This window comes from Leuresthes tenuis, unplaced genomic scaffold, assembly GCF_036924035.1.
Source record: "Leuresthes tenuis unplaced genomic scaffold, fLeuTen1.0.hap1 SCAF_4, whole genome shotgun sequence".
Classification (NCBI taxonomy): domain Eukaryota; kingdom Metazoa; phylum Chordata; class Actinopteri; order Atheriniformes; family Atherinopsidae; genus Leuresthes; species Leuresthes tenuis.
Genome location: NW_027325358.1, coordinates 38,582,889 through 38,604,681, shown reverse-complemented (window position 1 = coordinate 38,604,681; position 21,793 = coordinate 38,582,889). Strand labels below are relative to the sequence as shown.

The 21,793-nt window shown below is 44.5% G+C and overlaps 1 protein-coding gene across 1 annotated transcript in view; it reads right to left on the bottom strand.

Moving 5' to 3' along the window:
- The window catches only part of LOC140304863 (uncharacterized), a 38,840-nt gene that overhangs the window by 4,560 nt on the left and 12,487 nt on the right, over positions 1 to 21,793 (bottom strand). The window contains exon 2 of the mRNA XM_072383665.1: positions 2,661 to 2,759. Coding sequence (XP_072239766.1) covers positions 2,661 to 2,678 — 18 coding nt within the window. The 5' untranslated portion in view covers positions 2,679 to 2,759. The remainder of the gene's footprint in view (positions 1 to 2,660; positions 2,760 to 21,793) is intronic.

The following is a 21,793-nucleotide window of genomic DNA, read 5'->3' as shown; positions in this document are numbered from 1 at the left end:
CCTGTAGTCACATCCTACCTGTAGTCACATCCTCCCTGTAGTCACATCCTACCTGTAGTCGCATCCTACCTGTAGTCGCATCCTCCCCGTAGTCATAGCCTCCCTGTAGTGACATCCTACCTGTAGTCACATCTTCCCCATAGTCACATCCTCCCATTAGTCACATCCTACCTGTAGTCACATCCTACCTGTAGTCACATCCTACCTGTAGTCACATCCTACCTGTAGTCACAGCCTCCCTGTAGTCATAGCCTCCCTGTAGTCACAGCCTCCCTGTAGTCACATCCTACCTGTAGTCACATCCTACCTGTAGTCACATCCTCCCATTAGTCACATCCTCCCTGTAGTCATAGCCTCCCATTAGTCACATCCTCCCTGTAGTCATAGCCTCCCATTAGTCACATCCTCCCATTAGTCACATCCTCCCATTAGTCACATCCTCCCATTAGTCACATCCTACCTGTAGTCACATCCTACCTGTAGTCACATCCTACCTGTAGTCACATCCTACCTGTAGTCACAGCCTCCCTGTAGTCACATCCTACCTGTAGTCACATCCTACCTGTAGTCACATCCTACCTGTAGTCACATCCTCCCTGTAGTCACATCCTCCCTGTAGTCACATCCTACCTGTAGTCACATCCTCCCCGTAGTCACATCCTCCCATTAGTCACATCCTCCCTGTAGTCACAGCCTCCCTGTAGTCACATCCTACCTGTAGTCACATCCTACCTGTAGTCACATCCTACCTGTAGTCACATCCTCCCTGTAGTCACATCCTACCTGTAGTCACATCCTACCTGTAGTCACATCCTCCCTGTAGTCGCATCCTACCTGTAGTCACATCCTCCCTGTAGTCACATCCTACCTGTAGTCACATCCTCCCTGTAGTCACATACTCCCTGTAATCACATCCTCCCTGTAATCACATTCTCCCTGTAGTCTTACTCTCCCATTAGTCACATCCTACCTGTAGTCGCACCTCCATAAGGTCACCTTACATTTCAGTCATGGCTGTTCAAACAGCCTCACCAACACCTCCCATCTCATCAATACACAAAGAGAGCTCCTCCGCCTCCCCTCCACTCTGTCTGTCTCCAGCAGTCAGATGAAGAAGCTGCTGGAGAGACTGAACCAGAACAAGGCTGCAGCTCCAGATGGTGTCAGCCTCAGGCTCCTGAAGGCCTGCGCAGAACAGCGATGTGGGATTCGACAGCACCCCTTCAACCTTCGCCTGAGTCAGGAGAAAGTTCCAGTACCTAAAAAACCTCATTTATCTGCCCACAGTGACTAGAGACCAGTCGCCCTAACATCCCATATCATGAAAGTCCTGGACAGACTGTTATCGTTTCACCTCAGTAAATGAGTGAACACTTGGACACTCAGGACCCACTACAGTTAGTTTATTGTTCTCGGGTTAGTGCTGAAAATGCCATCATCTGCCTGTTTCAATGTGCCAATTCTCATCTGGACAAACCAGGCTGCACTATGAGGCTCGTGTTGGATCTCCCCAGTGCTTTTAATACAATTCAGCCCGTACTAATATGTAAGGAGCTTTAGAAAATACAGGTGCATGTGGATTACTGACTACCTGACAAACAGATTGTGAGACTGAAGGGCTGTGTGCCTGAGAAGATGGTCAGCAGCACAGGAGACTCTCACGTTTTCTCTTCAATAGTACAACTCAGGCCTGTCGTCTCCAGAAATACTCAGATGACTCTGCGGTTGTTGGCTGTAGCAGTGACGGACAAGAGGCTGAGTACAGGGAACTGGTCGATCACTTTGTGGCACGGTGTGGGAACAATCACCTCATCTTAAATATAAACAAAACAAAAGACATAATTGTGTATGGATTTTAGGAGGAGCGGGAGTAAAACACTGTCTTCATCCAAAGCGAAGAGGTGGAAGTGGTTGAGGGCTACAGAAATCTGGGGGTCTACCTGGACAACAGGCAGGACTGAAAATGCAACACTGAGGCTGTCTACAAGAAGGACAGAACAGACTTCTAAAGGAAGCTTAGGTCCTTCAGCGTCTGCACCAAGATGTTTCATATCTTCTACAAGTGTGTGGTGGAAAGTACAATCTGCTTTGTAGCACCTGTTGGGGCAGCAGCATCAGAGCCAGAGACTCAAAGAAACTGACAAAAGTGATAAAGAAGGCTGGCTCTGTGCTGGGGACGGCTCTGGAGCTGATTGTTCAAAGAGGGCTGCACAAGTTCATGAATACAAAGAACAACACTGAGCATCGTCTTTATAAAATAAGTGATCAAACAACAAAGGGGGTTCAGTCAGAGGCTTCTTCAGCTCTGATGCAAAAAAGAAAGACACAGGAGTTCCTTTCATGAAAGCTTGTGCATTACAAAGAAAAAAAACGCTGCAACAATAGAATTTTCCTTTGGTATCCTTTTGTTTAATTTAATTCCACATGATTCAGCTTGTTTGTTTCCCCCAAGAAATGACTGCATGTGCTGCCCCACACAGACTGAAATATAAAATGATCCTGGAACAAGGTCCCCCACATTTAAAGTGGTGTTAACAACATGAGAACACACAATGAGCGCTAATGAAAAGCTCTGTTGTGCTGCAGAAATCTATAGAACACATTAATGTGGAGATCATGATCAAGACAATTACCCAGATCATTTACTTTTTTTAACTCACCTTTTCTGAAGAACTCATGATCCTGGTTTACTGGTGATGGTTGATATCCTCCAAATACGGATGACCTTGTGCTGGACAGCAGTTCAACATGTTTCAGCTCTAAGACCATAACATAAAGCCCAACTTCAGAGAAGAAACAGAAACATGAGAAGGTGTGTCCCAATGTTTGGCTGCAGTTCATTAGATAAGATCCTTCATTTCACAAAGTTACAGCAGGAGGACAGTAGGATAGAAAATAAATGGGCATATGCATTAGGGGTGCAACGGATCAAAAAACTCATGGTTCGGATCGTTTTGCGGATCAGAATCACAGATCGGATCATTTTTCAGATCAGCAAAGAAAAGACGAGAAAAAAACAAGTTTGTTCTTTTTGTTTATTAACATTTTTAAATAATTACAATTAAAATATGTAAAATCATCTTGATGTGCACAAGGCATTATATCTTCTTTTTAGAATTTAAAAAGCATTGCATTTTAGCATTTAATGAAAAACAACTTAAAGTGCAACATAAAAAGGCACATTTCCTTCCTTTAACCTAACGTGGCCTCATGTCTGCACCTATAAACACACCCAGAGTGTCTGTGGGGCTTTAACCGGTCGGATTGTGCAGCAAGGGGCTGCATCATTGCCGCGGTGATATGCTCTTGTTGAGCAGCCTTCGTTTTCACTCCTGTCAGTGAAACCGGGTGATGGTAAATGGTAAATGGACTTGTACTTGTATAGCGCTTTTCTAGTCTAACTGACCACTCAAAGCGCTTCACTACATGCCGCATTCACCCCACTCACACACACTCATACAGCACGTCTTAAGATTCTTAACTACGTGCTTTTCTAATCATTCACACACATTCATACCCCAGTGATACACTGGGGGGCAACGTGGGGTTCAGTGTCTTGCCCAAGGACGCTTCGACATGTAGCCGGGGAAGCCAGAGTCCAACCACCGACCTTCCGACTGCTCTTCCTGCTCTTCCTGAGCTACAGCCGCCTACAGTGATGTTGCTTCAAATGCGTGGCCATGCCTGATGTGTTTCCTGTCATTTCCTCCACACCGTCACGGTTTCATCCTCTGACCTCTTTTCCCCATACAGGGGACTTAAATGACGCGGGGCGTTCAAGCTCCTCCGCTCGCCATGACCACGCTGTGAGTCAACTGAACATGCGCACAACTTTTTTTTTCATAAAGCAATCCGTGGATCACGTGCGTGCCGAACTGAAGATATTGATCCGTTGCACCACTAATATACATAATGTTATGTTTGTAAGAGATTGTGCGTGTTGGCTCTAGAGAAATAAAAAATAAGATACCATATTCAACATTTTAGCAGCCAGAAGTGTACACCAAGCAAGATGCTGCCCTCTGATATTCATCACTATTCCATTAAAGTGGATGCACGAGGAACTCAACATGCACTGTCCTCTAGAGGACCTACCGCAAGTCTTCCATCCTCCTGACTTTTGCTTACGCTGTATGTTAAGAGTTATGCTCCTTCATGTTGGGCTGGGGAGACAAACAGCTGATCTCAGGCAGGTCTGTCAGAGTTTAGAAACAGCTGATCTCAGGCAGGTCTGTCAGAGCAAAGTAAAGCTGATTTCTCAGAGCTTAGAAACAGCTGATCTCAGGCAGGTCTGTCAGAGCAAAGTAAAGCTGATTTCTCAGAGCTTAGAAACAGCTGATCTCAGGCAGGTCTGTCAGAGCAAAGTAAAGCTGATTTCTCACAGCTTAGAAACAGCTGATCTCAGGCAGGTCTGTCAGAACAAAGTAAAGCTGATTTCTCACAGCTTAGAAACAGCTGATCTCAGGCAGGTCTGTCAGAGCAAAGTAAAGCTGATTTCTCAGAGCTTAGAAACAGCTGATCTCAGACAGGTCTGTCAGAGCAAAGTAAAGCTGATTTCTCAGAGCTTAGAAACAGCGGATCTCAGGCAGGTCTGTCAGAGCAAAGTAAAGCTGATTTCTCACAGTTTAGAAACAGCTGATCTCAGACAGGTCTGTCAGAGCAAAGTAAAGCTGATTTCTCACAGTTTAGAAACAGCTGATCTCAGGCAGGTCTGTCAGAGCAAAGTAAAGCTGATTTCTCACAGTTTAGAAACAGCTGATCTCAGACAGGTCTGTCAGAGCAAAGTAAAGCTGATTTCTCAGAGCTTAGAAACAGCTGATCTCAGACAGGTCTGTCAGAGCAAAGTAAAGCTGATTTCTCACAGTTTAGAAACAGCTGATCTCAGGCAGGTCTGTCAGAGCAAAGTAAAGCTGATTTCTCACAGTTTAGAAACAGCTGATCTCAGGCAGGTCTGTCAGAGCAAAGTAAAGCTGATTTATCAGAGCTTAGAAACAGCTGATCTCAGGCAGGTCTGTCAGAACAAAGTAAAGCTGATTTCTCACAGCTTAGAAACAGCTGATCTCAGGCAGGTCTGTCAGAGCAAAGTAAAGCTGATTTCTCAGAGCTTAGAAACAGCTGATCTCAGGCAGGTCTGTCAGAGCAAAGTAAAGCTGATTTCTCACAGCTTAGAAACAGCTGATCTCAGGCAGGTCTGTCAGAGCAAAGTAAAGCTGATTTCTCACAGTTTAGAAACAGCTGATCTCAGGCAGGTCTGTCAGAGCAAAGTAAAGCTGATTTCTCACAGCTTAGAAACAGCTGATCTCAGGCAGGTCTGTCAGAACAAAGTAAAGCTGATTTCTCAGAGCTTAGAAACAGCTGATCTCAGACAGGTCTGTCAGAGCAAAGTAAAGCTGATTTCTCAGAGCTTAGAAACAGCTGATCTCAGGCAGGTCTGTCAGAACAAAGTAAAGCTGATTTCTCAGAGCTTAGAAACAGCTGATCTCAGGCAGGTCTGTCAGAGCAAAGTAAAGCTGATTTCTCACAGCTTAGAAACAGCTGATCTCAGGCAGGTCTGTCAGAGCAAAGTAAAGCTGATTTCTCAGAGCTTAGAAACAGCTGATCTCAGGCAGGTCTGTCAGAGCAAAGTAAAGCTGATTTATCAGAGCTTAGAAACAGCTGATCTCAGGCAGGTCTGTCAGAGCAAAGTAAAGCTGATTTCTCACAGTTTAGAAACAGCTGATCTCAGGCAGGTCTGTCAGAGCAAAGTAAAGCTGATTTCTCAGAGCTTAGAAACAGCTGATCTCAGGCAGGTCTGTCAGAGCAAAGTAAAGCTGATTTCTCAGAGCTTAGAAACAGCTGATCTCAGGCAGGTCTGTCAGAGCAAAGTAAAGCTGATTTCTCACAGTTTAGAAACAGCTGATCTCAGGCAGGTCTGTCAGAGCAAAGTAAAGCTGATTTCTCAGAGCTTAGAAACAGCTGATCTCAGGCAGGTCTGTCAGAGCAAAGTAAAGCTGATTTATCAGAGCTTAGAAACAGCTGATCTCAGGCAGGTCTGTCAGAGCAAAGTAAAGCTGATTTCTCACAGTTTAGAAACAGCTGATCTCAGGCAGGTCTGTCAGAGCAAAGTAAAGCTGATTTCTCACAGTTTAGAAACAGCTGATCTCAGGCAGGTCTGTCAGAGCAAAGTAAAGCTGATTTCTCACAGTTTAGAAACAGCTGATCTCAGGCAGGTCTGTCAGAGCAAAGTAAAGCTGATTTCTCACAGCTTAGAAACAGCTGATCTCAGGCAGGTCTGTCAGAGCAAAGTAAAGCTGATTTCTCACAGTTTAGAAACAGCTGATCTCAGGCAGGTCTGTCAGAGCAAAGTAAAGCTGATTTCTCAGAGCTTAGAAACAGCTGATCTCAGGCAGGTCTGTCAGAGCAAAGTAAAGCTGATTTCTCACAGTTTAGAAACAGCTGATCTCAGGCAGGTCTGTCAGAGCAAAGTAAAGCTGATTTATCAGAGCTTAGAAACAGCTGATCTCAGGCAGGTCTGTCAGAGCAAAGTAAAGCTGATTTCTCACAGTTTAGAAACAGCTGATCTCAGGCAGGTCTGTCAGAGCAAAGTAAAGCTGATTTCTCACAGTTTAGAAACAGCTGATCTCAGGCAGGTCTGTCAGAGCAAAGTAAAGCTGATTTCTCAGAGCTTAGAAACAGCTGATCTCAGGCAGGTCTGTCAGAGCAAAGTAAAGCTGATTTATCAGAGCTTAGAAACAGCTGATCTCAGACAGGTCTGTCAGAGCAAAGTAAAGCTGATTTCTCAGAGCTTAGAAACAGCTGATCTCAGGCAGGTCTGTCAGAGCAAAGTAAAGCTGATTTCTCACAGCTTAGAAACAGCTGATCTCAGGCAGGTCTGTCAGAGCAAAGTAAAGCTGATTTCTCAGAGCTTAGAAACAGCTGATCTCAGGCAGGTCTGTCAGAGCAAAGTAAAGCTGATTTCTCACAGCTTAGAAACAGCTGATCTCAGACAGGTCTGTCAGAGCAAAGTAAAGCTGATTTCTCACAGCTTAGAAACAGCTGATCTCAGGCAGGTCTGTCAGAGCAAAGTAAAGCTGATTTCTCACAGCTTAGAAACAGCTGATCTCAGGCAGGTCTGTCAGAGCAAAGTAAAGCTGATTTCTCAGAGCTTAGAAACAGCTGATCTCAGGCAGGTCTGTCAGAGCAAAGTAAAGCTGATTTCTCACAGTTTAGAAACAGCTGATCTCAGGCAGGTCTGTCAGAGCAAAGTAAAGCTGATTTATCAGAGCTTAGAAACAGCTGATCTCAGGCAGGTCTGTCAGAGCAAAGTAAAGCTGATTTCTCACAGTTTAGAAACAGCTGATCTCAGGCAGGTCTGTCAGAGCAAAGTAAAGCTGATTTCTCAGAGCTTAGAAACAGCTGATCTCAGGCAGGTCTGTCAGAGCAAAGAAAAGCTGATTTCTCAGAGCTTAGAAACAGCTGATCTCAGGCAGGTCTGTCAGAGCAAAGTAAAGCTGATTTCTCACAGCTTAGAAACAGCTGATCTCAGGCAGGTCTGTCAGAGCAAAGTAAAGCTGATTTCTCAGAGCTTAGAAACAGCTGATCTCAGGCAGGTCTGTCAGAGCAAAGTAAAGCTGATTTCTCACAGCTTAGAAACAGCTGATCTCAGGCAGGTCTGTCAGAGCAAAGTAAAGCTGATTTCTCACAGTTTAGAAACAGCTGATCTCAGGCAGGTCTGTCAGAGCAAAGTAAAGCTGATTTCTCAGAGCTTAGAAACAGCTGATCTCAGGCAGGTCTGTCAGAGCAAAGTAAAGCTGATTTCTCAGAAAGTAAAGCTGATTTCTCAGAGTTTAGAAACAGCTGATCTCAGGCAGGTCTGTCAGAACAAAGAAAAGCTGATTTCTCAGAGCTTAGAAACAGCTGATCTCAGGCAGGTCTGTCAGAACAAAGAAAAGCTGATTTCTCAGAGCTTAGAAACAGCTGATCTCAGGCAGGTCTGTCAGAGCAAAGTAAAGCTGATTTCTCACAGCTTAGAAACAGCTGATCTCAGGCAGGTCTGTCAGAGCAAAGTAAAGCTGATTTCTCACAGCTTAGAAACAGCTGATCTCAGGCAGGTCTGTCAGAGCAAAGTAAAGCTGATTTCTCAGAGCTTAGAAACATCTGATCTCAGGCAGGTCTGTCAGAGCAAAGTAAAGCTGATTTCTCAGAGCTTAGAAACAGCTGATCTCAGGCAGGTCTGTCAGAGCAAAGTAAAGCTGATTTCTCAGAGCTTAGAAACAGCTGATCTCAGGCTGTGAGGAAGTGCTAACCTTCTCACTGTATGCTGGGTCGGATTGTAGGTGTGGAGCGGTGTGGTTTGTCACCTGGTCTCTCCAGTCCTGTTTGCATCTGGGCATGGGCTCAAAGAGGGAGCTCGCCTCTATAGGTCTTCCTTTATGGAGACCAGAAAGAGGTGGGGATTGTTGTGATTGGTAGACAAAATGGGTGGAAATATTTTCAGTTAATTAAGTTGGATTATTTATGTTGTACATTTTGTGGATTAGTTTTGAATGCACTATATTTTCTTTCTTTATTTTGCAGGAGTTAATTTGTATTTGTTGGCACAAACAAATTAAGATTTGTATGATTTCATTGTTAATGATGTCTGTCCTCTTATCCCCAGATCTGCTCTGATAGGCTCGTTTGAACTGGAGAGGAGGCCTATCAGAGTATATATGTCTGTTGGGATTTGTTCTGTCAGGTTGGAAGGGGGTATGTTTTATGTGCTATGGGAAGAGTAACACCCCATTTTCCCTTTGTTAAATGGCTACGTTGGATGAGTTAATAAAAGTCAACTTGTACTCTGTACACCTCCTGACCAGCGTGATGCTTGTGGGGCCCTGCATCTCTCACTTTACTACAAATGGTGTCAGAAGTGGGATCTCATATGTCTGTGAAGAGTCAGCGGCAGACCCCTGGGTAAATGAAAGGTGTAGGACGTGGAAGAGCCCGTTCGGCAAGAAAAGCCACCCTGGCAAACATGGAGGAAAAGACAATGGAATTTGTGCCTCCAACAGATGGAGCCACAGTGGCTGAAGGGGATGAAGAACCAGTGGTACGACCTAAGATGGCTGTGGTCAGTGGTGAAAGTCAAGAACTCTCTGAACTAAGCTTTTTCGAGGAAATGAGAGAGTTTATGCGTCGATCTAAACGGACTGAAGCAGTACTTTTTGAACAGATTAAGCAACTAAGAATTGACATAGTACCAAGGTCTATGCAGGACTGGTCCTCAGAAGAACAATATGAAGGCCCTGGGCAATTTCCTCTCTCCATGACTGCTGGTCTTCAAAAGCTGCAGACTGGAACTTCCAGACTCCAAAAGACAAGTGTCCAACCTGAAAACGTCACTCCACATCAAACTCAAAGGCCCAACTCCACTTCACAGCAGCTTCCAGTTCAGCATCAAGAACATGCTTCGCCACCCACGAGTGCTACAAGATGCCATGTTGGGGATCCTAAAATACCTCATTTCAAAGAAGGTGAAGACCCAGAGAGTTTCTTTGTTCGGTTTGAACGGATAGCCAGAACATGGGGATGGCAGCCAGTTGAGTGGGCAGCCAGAGTGGTCACTTTGCTGACAGGAAAAGCGCTTGAGGCTTATGCTGGAATGGATGAAGAACAGTCTGAATCTTATGAAGCTATTAAATCTGCAGTTTTAATGAAGTACAATGTAACCGAAGAAACCTATAGGCAGCGTTTCCGAAGCACGACTGTGCCAGTGGGGGAGACGGTCAGAGAAAAGTACAACCGGATTAAGGGACTTTATAAACGATGGATGCGACCGCAAACCCGCACAAAGGAGCAGATTGGGGAAGTAATAATTTTGGAGCAGTACCTCCGTGTGCTCCATCCTGATATTCGCACCTGGGTTAAGGAACACAATCCCCAGACTGGAGAAGAGGCAGCGGACCTGGCAGAACGCTACACAGCTGCTCACCGGAACTCCTCGGAGAAAAGAATGACTGTGGGCAAACCAAGGTTTGAAGAAAGCAAACAGTGTAGATTTCCTGATATTGACAGTGTGTACACTGGGGCCGGTAAGAAACCTGCTCATTCCAACTTAAAACCTAACTACTTGGTATGTTTCTACTGTCAGCAACCTGGCCACAAAGCTTCAGTGTGTCCTTTAAAAAAATCTAAATGTGTTGAATTGTGTGCTGTACCTCGTCCAGACCATGATCAGAGTAATATTCATGATACTGGTATAGTTCCCCATAAACATATAGTGGAGGTGACAGTTAATGGTAATGTGGCAAAGGCTCTCGCTGACACCGGTAGCTCACAAACTTTGGTGAAATCCAGCTTACTGGTAAATGCACATGCTAACTTTGAGCGAATTGTAAATATCACATGTGTTCATGGATGTAAGAAAGATTATCCAACGGCAGATGTGATCATTGAGGTTGAAGGCCAAGCTTTCCTGTTAACTGTTGGAGTCTTAGATTACCTAGCTTATGATGTGATCCTTGGTGAAGATTTGCCCATCTTAGACAACTTGGTCCAACAAAACTCAGTAGCATACTCCTGTGCTGTCGTTACCCGCTCTACTAGTAAGGGGTTAGAACCACTGCCAGACGCAGATGATGGTTTGTTTGAAGAGGTGGGTAGGGTGAAGAAAACAAAACGACAAAGACGTCGGGAGAGGAATAGAAATATTGGCAAAAGCGCGGGTCATGAACCTACTCTCCCTGTAACCCCACTAATAGAACCTTCATGGCAAATCCCAGACAATTTCAAAGAATTTCAGATGAATGATTCTTCTCTGAAACCTCTTTTTGCTAAGGCACATGTACTAGAAGGGAACCAGGAAGCAGGCTCAGGGGGACTGAGTAGTATTATTGGGGATCCCTTCATCATAAAAGAAAATCTTTTGTATTTGGCTGACATTGACAAACCCAGACTTGTTGTTCCAAAAGAGCATCGTCAGATAATTTTACATTTGGGCCATACCATTCCGTGGGCTGGGCATTTAGGACAGGCCAAGACCTATGACCGCATTGCTCAACGCTTCTATTGGCCAGGTTTGTACAAAGAAGTAATGGAATACTGTAAGACCTGCCATGAATGTCAGATAGTAGCGCCCACCAAAGTTTCAAACAGAGGCCAGTTACAACCATTACCCATTATGAGTGTGCCATATGAGAGGATAGCAATGGATATAGTTGGTCCCTTGCCAAAAAGTAGTAGTGGACACAAATTTGCCCTCGTCATATGTGACTATGCGACCAGATATCCCGACGTGTATCCTCTGCGCTCCATTCAGGTCAAACATATCATTCGGTGTTTAGTGGAGTTGTTCTCTAGAGTTGGCATCCCAAAAGAGATCTTAACAAACCAGGGTACAAACTTTATGTCACATCTAATGAAGTCACTGTATTCCCAACTTGGTGTAAAAGGGATAAGAACAACCCCATACCACCCTGAAACTGATGGTCTTGTTGAAAGGTTTAATGGTACACTGAAACAAATGTTAAGAAAGTTTATTGATGATACTGGTAAAGACGGGGATAAATGGTTGCCTTTTCTTTTGTTTGCATACAGAGAGGTACCCCAGGCTTCAACTGGTTTCTCCCCTTTTGAGTTGTTATATGGCAAACAGGTCAGAGGCCCCTTGGACATGCTGAAGGACAACTGGGTGGCTGGAGAGGCGACATCAAAACCAACCAATATTATCTCCTACATTCTGCAAATAAGAGACAAACTGGAAAGTTACAGAGAAAAAGTCAAAGAACACCTGCAAGAAGCTCAACATAAACAGAAGGTATGGTACGACAAACATGCTCGTGAAAGAGAACTGAAAATTGGTCAACAAGTGTTGCTACTGCTTCCTACAGGGCCTAGTAAGCTACTCGCTAAGTGGCAAGGCCCTTATTCTGTTATCAGAAAGGTGGGACCTGTAACATATGAAGTTTTCTGTCCTGACAAACGTAAACCCAAACAGTTGCTTCATGTAAACCTGTTAAAGGAGTATCAGGATAGAAGCAACCCGAACACAGGTGGGGAGTGTGTTCTGATGGTCCAGGATATCCAGCCAGAAGATGATGAGATGGTGGAAGCTGAAGAAGCTGATATGGTACCCTTAAGGCAGCAGTGTAAACCCCATCTTCCTCCCAAACACCTGAGTGTGGATCAGTGGCGTCAACTGGGTGAGCTCCAACAACTTTTCCCTTCACTATTCTCCGAAAAACCTGGACTTACTGATGTGATAACACACAAAATTGTTCTGAAGGACGCTAAACCTGTCCGCCTAAAGCCTTACAGAGTTCCAGAACGAATGATGGAACCACTGAGAAAGGAGGTTCAGATGATGCTGGACATGGGAGTCATTGAGCTGTCTAGGAGTGAGTGGTCGAATCCTATTGTGCTTGTTCCTAAGAAAAACTCCAATCAACCAAGATTCTGTTCTGACATGAGGAAACTGAACAGTATATCTTGTTTTGACACTTATCCTATGCCACGTATTGATGAGCTGTTGGAAAGACTGGGAAAAGCCAAATATATCACGACCTTGGATCTATGTAAAGGTTACTGGCAAGTGCCTCTTGACCCAGCTTGTAAAGAATACACAGCTTTCCAGGTTCCAGGAATGGGTTTGTACCAGTACACTGTGCTACCTTTTGGACTTCATGGGGCACCGGCAACCTTTCAAAGATTAATGGATATTGTGCTTAACGATTGCTCCAGTTTTGCGGCTGCCTATCTCGATGATGTGGTGATTTACAGTGAATCGTGGGAGGAACACATGCAGCATCTTGAGGTTGTCCTGACCAAGATCCAGGGAGCTGGACTGACCCTTAACACGAGCAAGTGCTCTTGGGCCCAAGAGGAGGTGAAATACCTTGGATATTTGGTTGGCCATGGGCAAATAAAACCGCAAGTAGAGAAGATAAAGGCTATACAGCTGATTCCGAGACCGCTGACCAAAAAGCAGGTGAGATCCTTTTTGGGACTTGTGGGATGGTACAGAAGATTTGTTCCACATTTTGCTACACTGGCAACACCCCTCACGGAACTAACAAAAAAATCAGTCTCTAAAATAATTTGGAGTGATGAATGTGAGAATGCCTTCCAGACCTTAAAGAGACAGATCTGTCAAGCTCCTGTGTTACAGACCCCGGACTTCACAAAACAGTTCCTTGTGCAAGTTGATGCCTCTGGTGTGGGATTAGGTGCTGTGTTAGCCCAGGGAAGGCCAGGTGAGGAGAAACCTGTCCTATTCCTAAGTAAGAAGCTGTTTGACCGGGAGAAAAATTATTCGACTGTAGAAAAGGAGGGACTAGCTATAAAATGGGCTATTGATTCATTGAAGTATTATCTTCTGGGAAGAGAATTTGTATTGCAGACGGACCATCGACCCTTGAAGTGGATGCAATCAAAACAGCATCAGAATGCAAGAATCTTGCGTTGGTGTCTAGCTCTCCAGCCATATCAGTTTACCATACAGCATTGTCCAGGTAAGGGAAACCTTATTGCTGATTATCTGTCCCGTTTGCCGGACCTGTGCAAACCAGAGGGGGAGGAGGTGTGAAATGTGAGGAAGTGCTAACCTTCTCACTGTATGCTGGGTCGGATTGTAGGTGTGGAGCGGTGTGGTTTGTCACCTGGTCTCTCCAGTCCTGTTTGCATCTGGGCATGGGCTCAAAGAGGGAGCTCGCCTCTATAGGTCTTCCTTTATGGAGACCAGAAAGAGGTGGGGATTGTTGTGATTGGTAGACAAAATGGGTGGAAATATTTTCAGTTAATTAAGTTGGATTATTTATGTTGTACATTTTGTGGATTAGTTTTGAATGCACTATATTTTCTTTCTTTATTTTGCAGGAGTTAATTTGTATTTGTTGGCACAAACAAATTAAGATTTGTATGATTTCATTGTTAATGATGTCTGTCCTCTTATCCCCAGATCTGCTCTGATAGGCTCGTTTGAACTGGAGAGGAGGCCTATCAGAGTATATATGTCTGTTGGGATTTGTTCTGTCAGGTTGGAAGGGGGTATGTTTTATGTGCTATGGGAAGAGTAACACCCCATTTTCCCTTTGTTAAATGGCTACGTTGGATGAGTTAATAAAAGTCAACTTGTACTCTGTACACCTCCTGACCAGCGTGATGCTTGTGGGGCCCTGCATCTCTCACTTTACTACACAGGCAGGTCTGTCAGAGCAAAGTAAAGCTGATTTCTCAGAGCTTAGAAACAGCTGATCTCAGGCAGGTCTGTCAGAGCAAAGTAAAGCTGATTTCTCACAGCTTAGAAACAGCTGATCTCAGGCTGTGAGGAAGTGCTAACCTTCTCACTGTATGCTGGGTCGGATTGTAGGTGTGGAGCGGTGTGGTTTGTCACCTGGTCTCTCCAGTCCTGTTTGCATCTGGGCATGGGCTCAAAGAGGGAGCTCGCCTCTATAGGTCTTCCTTTATGGAGACCAGAAAGAGGTGGGGATTGTTGTGATTGGTAGACAAAATGGGTGGAAATATTTTCAGTTAATTAAGTTGGATTATTTATGTTGTACATTTTGTGGATTAGTTTTGAATGCACTATATTTTCTTTCTTTATTTTGCAGGAGTTAATTTGTATTTGTTGGCACAAACAAATTAAGATTTGTATGATTTCATTGTTAATGATGTCTGTCCTCTTATCCCCAGATCTGCTCTGATAGGCTCGTTTGAACTGGAGAGGAGGCCTATCAGAGTATATATGTCTGTTGGGATTTGTTCTGTCAGGTTGGAAGGGGGTATGTTTTATGTGCTATGGGAAGAGTAACACCCCATTTTCCCTTTGTTAAATGGCTACGTTGGATGAGTTAATAAAAGTCAACTTGTACTCTGTACACCTCCTGACCAGCGTGATGCTTGTGGGGCCCTGCATCTCTCACTTTACTACACAGGCAGGTCTGTCAGAGCAAAGTAAAGCTGATTTCTCACAGCTTAGAAACAGCTGATCTCAGGCAGGTCTGTCAGAGCAAAGTAAAGCTGATTTCTCACAGCTTAGAAACAGCTGATCTCAGGCAGGTCTGTCAGAACAAAGTAAAGCTGATTTCTCAGAGCTTAGAAACAGCTGATCTCAGGCAGGTCTGTCAGAACAAAGTAAAGCTGATTTCTCACAGCTTAGAAACAGCGGATCTCAGGCAGGTCTGTCAGAGCAAAGTAAAGCTGATTTCTCAGAGCTTAGAAACAGCTGATCTCAGGCAGGTCTGTCAGAGCAAAGTAAAGCTGATTTCTCACAGCTTAGAAACAGCTGATCTCAGGCAGGTCTGTCAGAGCAAAGTAAAGCTGATTTCTCAGAGCTTAGAAACAGCTGATCTCAGGCAGGTCTGTCAGAGCAAAGTAAAGCTGATTTCTCAGAGCTTAGAAACAGCTGATCTCAGGCAGGTCTGTCAGAACAAAGTAAAGCTGATTTCTCACAGCTTAGAAACAGCTGATCTCAGGCAGGTCTGTCAGAGCAAAGTAAAGCTGATTTCTCAGAGCTTAGAAACAGCTGATCTCAGGCAGGTCTGTCAGAGCAAAGTAAAGCTGATTTCTCACAGCTTAGAAACAGCTGATCTCAGGCAGGTCTGTCAGAGCAAAGTAAAGCTGATTTCTCAGAGCTTAGAAACAGCTGATCTCAGGCAGGTCTGTCAGAGCAAAGTAAAGCTGATTTCTCACAGCTTAGAAACAGCTGATCTCAGGCAGGTCTGTCAGAGCAAAGTAAAGCTGATTTCTCAGAGCTTAGAAACAGCTGATCTCAGGCAGGTCTGTCAGAGCAAAGTAAAGCTGATTTCTCAGAGCTTAGAAACAGCTGATCTCAGGCAGGTCTGTCAGAGCAAAGTAAAGCTGATTTCTCACAGCTTAGAAACAGCTGATCTCAGACAGGTCTGTCAGAGCAAAGTAAAGCTGATTTCTCAGAGCTTAGAAACAGCTGATCTCAGGCAGGTCTGTCAGAGCTTAGAAACAGCGGATCTCAGGCAGGTCTGTCAGAGCAAAGTAAAGCTGATTTCTCACAGTTTAGAAACAGCTGATCTCAGACAGGTCTGTCAGAGCAAAGTAAAGCTGATTTCTCACAGTTTAGAAACAGCTGATCTCAGGCAGGTCTGTCAGAGCAAAGTAAAGCTGATTTCTCAGAGCTTAGAAACAGCTGATCTCAGGCAGGTCTGTCAGAGCTTAGAAACAGCGGATCTCAGGCAGGTCTGTCAGAGCAAAGTAAAGCTGATTTCTCAGAGCTTAGAAACAGCTGATCTCAGACAGGTCTGTCAGAACAAAGTAAAGCTGATTTCTCACAGCTTAGAAACAGCTGATCTCAGGCAGGTCTGTCAGAGCAAAGTAAAGCTGATTTCTCACAGTTTAGAAACAGCTGATCTCAGGCAGGTCTGTCAGAACAAAGTAAAGCTGATTTCTCAGAGCTTAGAAACAGCGGATCTCAGGCAGGTCTGTCAGAGCAAAGTAAAGCTGATTTCTCAGAGCTTAGAAACAGCTGATCTCAGACAGGTCTGTCAGAGCAAAGTAAAGCTGATTTCTCACAGTTTAGAAACAGCTGATCTCAGGCAGGTCTGTCAGAGCAAAGTAAAGCTGATTTCTCAGAGCTTAGAAACAGCTGATCTCAGGCAGGTCTGTCAGAGCAAAGTAAAGCTGATTTATCAGAGCTTAGAAACAGCTGATCTCAGACAGGTCTGTCAGAACAAAGTAAAGCTGATTTCTCAGAGCTTAGAAACAGCTGATCTCAGACAGGTCTGTCAGAACAAAGTAAAGCTGATTTCTCACAGCTTAGAAACAGCTGATCTCAGACAGGTCTGTCAGAGCAAAGTAAAGCTGATTTCTCACAGCTTAGAAACAGCTGATCTCAGGCAGGTCTGTCAGAACAAAGTAAAGCTGATTTCTCAGAGCTTAGAAACAGCTGATCTCAGACAGGTCTGTCAGAACAAAGTAAAGCTGATTTCTCAGAGCTTAGAAACAGCTGATCTCAGGCAGGTCTGTCAGAGCAAAGTAAAGCTGATTTATCAGAGCTTAGAAACAGCTGATCTCAGGCAGGTCTGTCAGAGCAAAGTAAAGCTGATTTCTCACAGCTTAGAAACAGCTGATCTCAGGCAGGTCTGTCAGAGCAAAGTAAAGCTGATTTCTCACAGCTTAGAAACAGCTGATCTCAGGCAGGTCTGTCAGAGCAAAGTAAAGCTGATTTCTCACAGCTTAGAAACAGCTGATCTCAGGCAGGTCTGTCAGAGCAAAGTAAAGCTGATTTCTCACAGCTTAGAAACAGCTGATCTCAGGCAGGTCTGTCAGAGCAAAGTAAAGCTGATTTCTCACAGTTTAGAAACAGCTGATCTCAGGCAGGTCTGTCAGAGCAAAGTAAAGCTGATTTCTCAGAGCTTAGAAACAGCTGATCTCAGGCAGGTCTGTCAGAGCAAAGTAAAGCTGATTTCTCAGAGCTTAGAAACAGCTGATCTCAGGCAGGTCTGTCAGAACAAAGTAAAGCTGATTGCTCACAGCTTAGAAACAGCTGATCTCAGGCAGGTCTGTCAGAGCAAAGTAAAGCTGATTTCTCAGAGCTTAGAAACAGCTGATCTCAGGCAGGTCTGTCAGAGCAAAGTAAAGCTGATTTCTCACAGCTTAGAAACAGCTGATCTCAGGCAGGTCTGTCAGAGCAAAGTAAAGCTGATTTCTCACAGTTTAGAAACAGCTGATCTCAGGCAGGTCTGTCAGAGCAAAGTAAAGCTGATTTCTCAGAGCTTAGAAACAGCTGATCTCAGGCAGGTCTGTCAGAACAAAGTAAAGCTGATTTCTCACAGCTTAGAAACAGCTGATCTCAGGCAGGTCTGTCAGAGCAAAGTAAAGCTGATTTCTCAGAGCTTAGAAACAGCTGATCTCAGGCAGGTCTGTCAGAACAAAGTAAAGCTGATTTCTCACAGCTTAGAAACAGCTGATCTCAGGCAGGTCTGTCAGAGCAAAGTAAAGCTGATTTCTCAGAGCTTAGAAACAGCTGATCTCAGGCAGGTCTGTCAGAGCAAAGTAAAGCTGATTTCTCACAGTTTAGAAACAGCTGATCTCAGGCAGGTCTGTCAGAGCAAAGTAAAGCTGATTTCTCAGAGCTTAGAAACAGCTGATCTCAGGCAGGTCTGTCAGAGCAAAGTAAAGCTGATTTCTCACAGTTTAGAAACAGCTGATCTCAGGCAGGTCTGTCAGAGCAAAGTAAAGCTGATTTATCAGAGCTTAGAAACAGCTGATCTCAGGCAGGTCTGTCAGAGCAAAGTAAAGCTGATTTCTCACAGTTTAGAAACAGCTGATCTCAGGCAGGTCTGTCAGAGCAAAGTAAAGCTGATTTCTCACAGTTTAGAAACAGCTGATCTCAGGCAGGTCTGTCAGAGCAAAGTAAAGCTGATTTCTCAGAGCTTAGAAACAGCTGATCTCAGGCAGGTCTGTCAGAGCAAAGTAAAGCTGATTTCTCACAGCTTAGAAACAGCTGATCTCAGGCAGGTCTGTCAGAGCAAAGTAAAGCTGATTTCTCACAGTTTAGAAACAGCTGATCTCAGGCAGGTCTGTCAGAGCAAAGTAAAGCTGATTTCTCAGAGCTTAGAAACAGCTGATCTCAGGCAGGTCTGTCAGAGCAAAGTAAAGCTGATTTCTCAGAAAGTAAAGCTGATTTCTCAGAGTTTAGAAACAGCTGATCTCAGGCAGGTCTGTCAGAACAAAGAAAAGCTGATTTCTCAGAGCTTAGAAACAGCTGATCTCAGGCAGGTCTGTCAGAACAAAGAAAAGCTGATTTCTCAGAGCTTAGAAACAGCTGATCTCAGGCAGGTCTGTCAGAGCAAAGTAAAGCTGATTTCTCACAGCTTAGAAACAGCTGATCTCAGGCAGGTCTGTCAGAGCAAAGTAAAGCTGATTTCTCACAGCTTAGAAACAGCTGATCTCAGGCAGGTCTGTCAGAGCAAAGTAAAGCTGATTTCTCAGAGCTTAGAAACAGCTGATCTCAGGCAGGTCTGTCAGAGCAAAGTAAAGCTGATTTCTCAGAGCTTAGAAACAGCTGATCTCAGGCAGGTCTGTCAGAGCAAAGTAAAGCTGATTTCTCAGAGCTTAGAAACAGCTGATCTCAGGCTGTGAGGAAGTGCTAACCTTCTCACTGTATGCTGGGTCGGATTGTAGGTGTGGAGCGGTGTGGTTTGTCACCTGGTCTCTCCAGTCCTGTTTGCATCTGGGCATGGGCTCAAAGAGGGAGCTCGCCTCTATAGGTCTTCCTTTATGGAGACCAGAAAGAGGTGGGGATTGTTGTGATTGGTAGACAAAATGGGTGGAAATATTTTCAGTTAATTAAGTTGGATTATTTATGTTGTACATTTTGTGGATTAGTTTTGAATGCACTATATTTTCTTTCTTTATTTTGCAGGAGTTAATTTGTATTTGTTGGCACAAACAAATTAAGATTTGTATGATTTCATTGTTAATGATGTCTGTCCTCTTATCCCCAGATCTGCTCTGATAGGCTCGTTTGAACTGGAGAGGAGGCCTATCAGAGTATATATGTCTGTTGGGATTTGTTCTGTCAGGTTGGAAGGGGGTATGTTTTATGTGCTATGGGAAGAGTAACACCCCATTTTCCCTTTGTTAAATGGCTACGTTGGATGAGTTAATAAAAGTCAACTTGTACTCTGTACACCTCCTGACCAGCGTGATGCTTGTGGGGCCCTGCATCTCTCACTTTACTACAAATGGTGTCAGAAGTGGGATCTCATATGTCTGTGAAGAGTCAGCGGCAGACCCCTGGGTAAATGAAAGGTGTAGGACGTGGAAGAGCCCGTTCGGCAAGAAAAGCCACCCTGGCAAACATGGAGGAAAAGACAATGGAATTTGTGCCTCCAACAGATGGAGCCACAGTGGCTGAAGGGGATGAAGAACCAGTGGTACGACCTAAGATGGCTGTGGTCAGTGGTGAAAGTCAAGAACTCTCTGAACTAAGCTTTTTCGAGGAAATGAGAGAGTTTATGCGTCGATCTAAACGGACTGAAGCAGTACTTTTTGAACAGATTAAGCAACTAAGAATTGACATAGTACCAAGGTCTATGCAGGACTGGTCCTCAGAAGAACAATATGAAGGCCCTGGGCAATTTCCTCTCTCCATGACTGCTGGTCTTCAAAAGCTGCAGACTGGAACTTCCAGACTCCAAAAGACAAGTGTCCAACCTGAAAACGTCACTCCACATCAAACTCAAAGGCCCAACTCCACTTCACAGCAGCTTCCAGTTCAGCATCAAGAACATGCTTCGCCACCCACGAGTGCTACAAGATGCCATGTTGGGGATCCTAAAATACCTCATTTCAAAGAAGGTGAAGACCCAGAGAGTTTCTTTGTTCGGTTTGAACGGATAGCCAGAACATGGGGATGGCAGCCAGTTGAGTGGGCAGCCAGAGTGGTCACTTTGCTGACAGGAAAAGCGCTTGAGGCTTATGCTGGAATGGATGAAGAACAGTCTGAATCTTATGAAGCTATTAAATCTGCAGTTTTAATGAAGTACAATGTAACCGAAGAAACCTATAGGCAGCGTTTCCGAAGCACGACTGTGCCAGTGGGGGAGACGGTCAGAGAAAAGTACAACCGGATTAAGGGACTTTATAAACGATGGATGCGACCGCAAACCCGCACAAAGGAGCAGATTGGGGAAGTAATAATTTTGGAGCAGTACCTCCGTGTGCTCCATCCTGATATTCGCACCTGGGTTAAGGAACACAATCCCCAGACTGGAGAAGAGGCAGCGGACCTGGCAGAACGCTACACAGCTGCTCACCGGAACTCCTCGGAGAAAAGAATGACTGTGGGCAAACCAAGGTTTGAAGAAAGCAAACAGTGTAGATTTCCTGATATTGACAGTGTGTACACTGGGGCCGGTAAGAAACCTGCTCATTCCAACTTAAAACCTAACTACTTGGTATGTTTCTACTGTCAGCAACCTGGCCACAAAGCTTCAGTGTGTCCTTTAAAAAAATCTAAATGTGTTGAATTGTGTGCTGTACCTCGTCCAGACCATGATCAGAGTAATATTCATGATACTGGTATAGTTCCCCATAAACATATAGTGGAGGTGACAGTTAATGGTAATGTGGCAAAGGCTCTCGCTGACACCGGTAGCTCACAAACTTTGGTGAAATCCAGCTTACTGGTAAATGCACATGCTAACTTTGAGCGAATTGTAAATATCACATGTGTTCATGGATGTAAGAAAGATTATCCAACGGCAGATGTGATCATTGAGGTTGAAGGCCAAGCTTTCCTGTTAACTGTTGGAGTCTTAGATTACCTAGCTTATGATGTGATCCTTGGTGAAGATTTGCCCATCTTAGACAACTTGGTCCAACAAAACTCAGTAGCATACTCCTGTGCTGTCGTTACCCGCTCTACTAGTAAGGGGTTAGAACCACTGCCAGACGCAGATGATGGTTTGTTTGAAGAGGTGGGTAGGGTGAAGAAAACAAAACGACAAAGACGTCGGGAGAGGAATAGAAATATTGGCAAAAGCGCGGGTCATGAACCTACTCTCCCTGTAACCCCACTAATAGAACCTTCATGGCAAATCCCAGACAATTTCAAAGAATTTCAGATGAATGATTCTTCTCTGAAACCTCTTTTTGCTAAGGCACATGTACTAGAAGGGAACCAGGAAGCAGGCTCAGGGGGACTGAGTAGTATTATTGGGGATCCCTTCATCATAAAAGAAAATCTTTTGTATTTGGCTGACATTGACAAACCCAGACTTGTTGTTCCAAAAGAGCATCGTCAGATAATTTTACATTTGGGCCATACCATTCCGTGGGCTGGGCATTTAGGACAGGC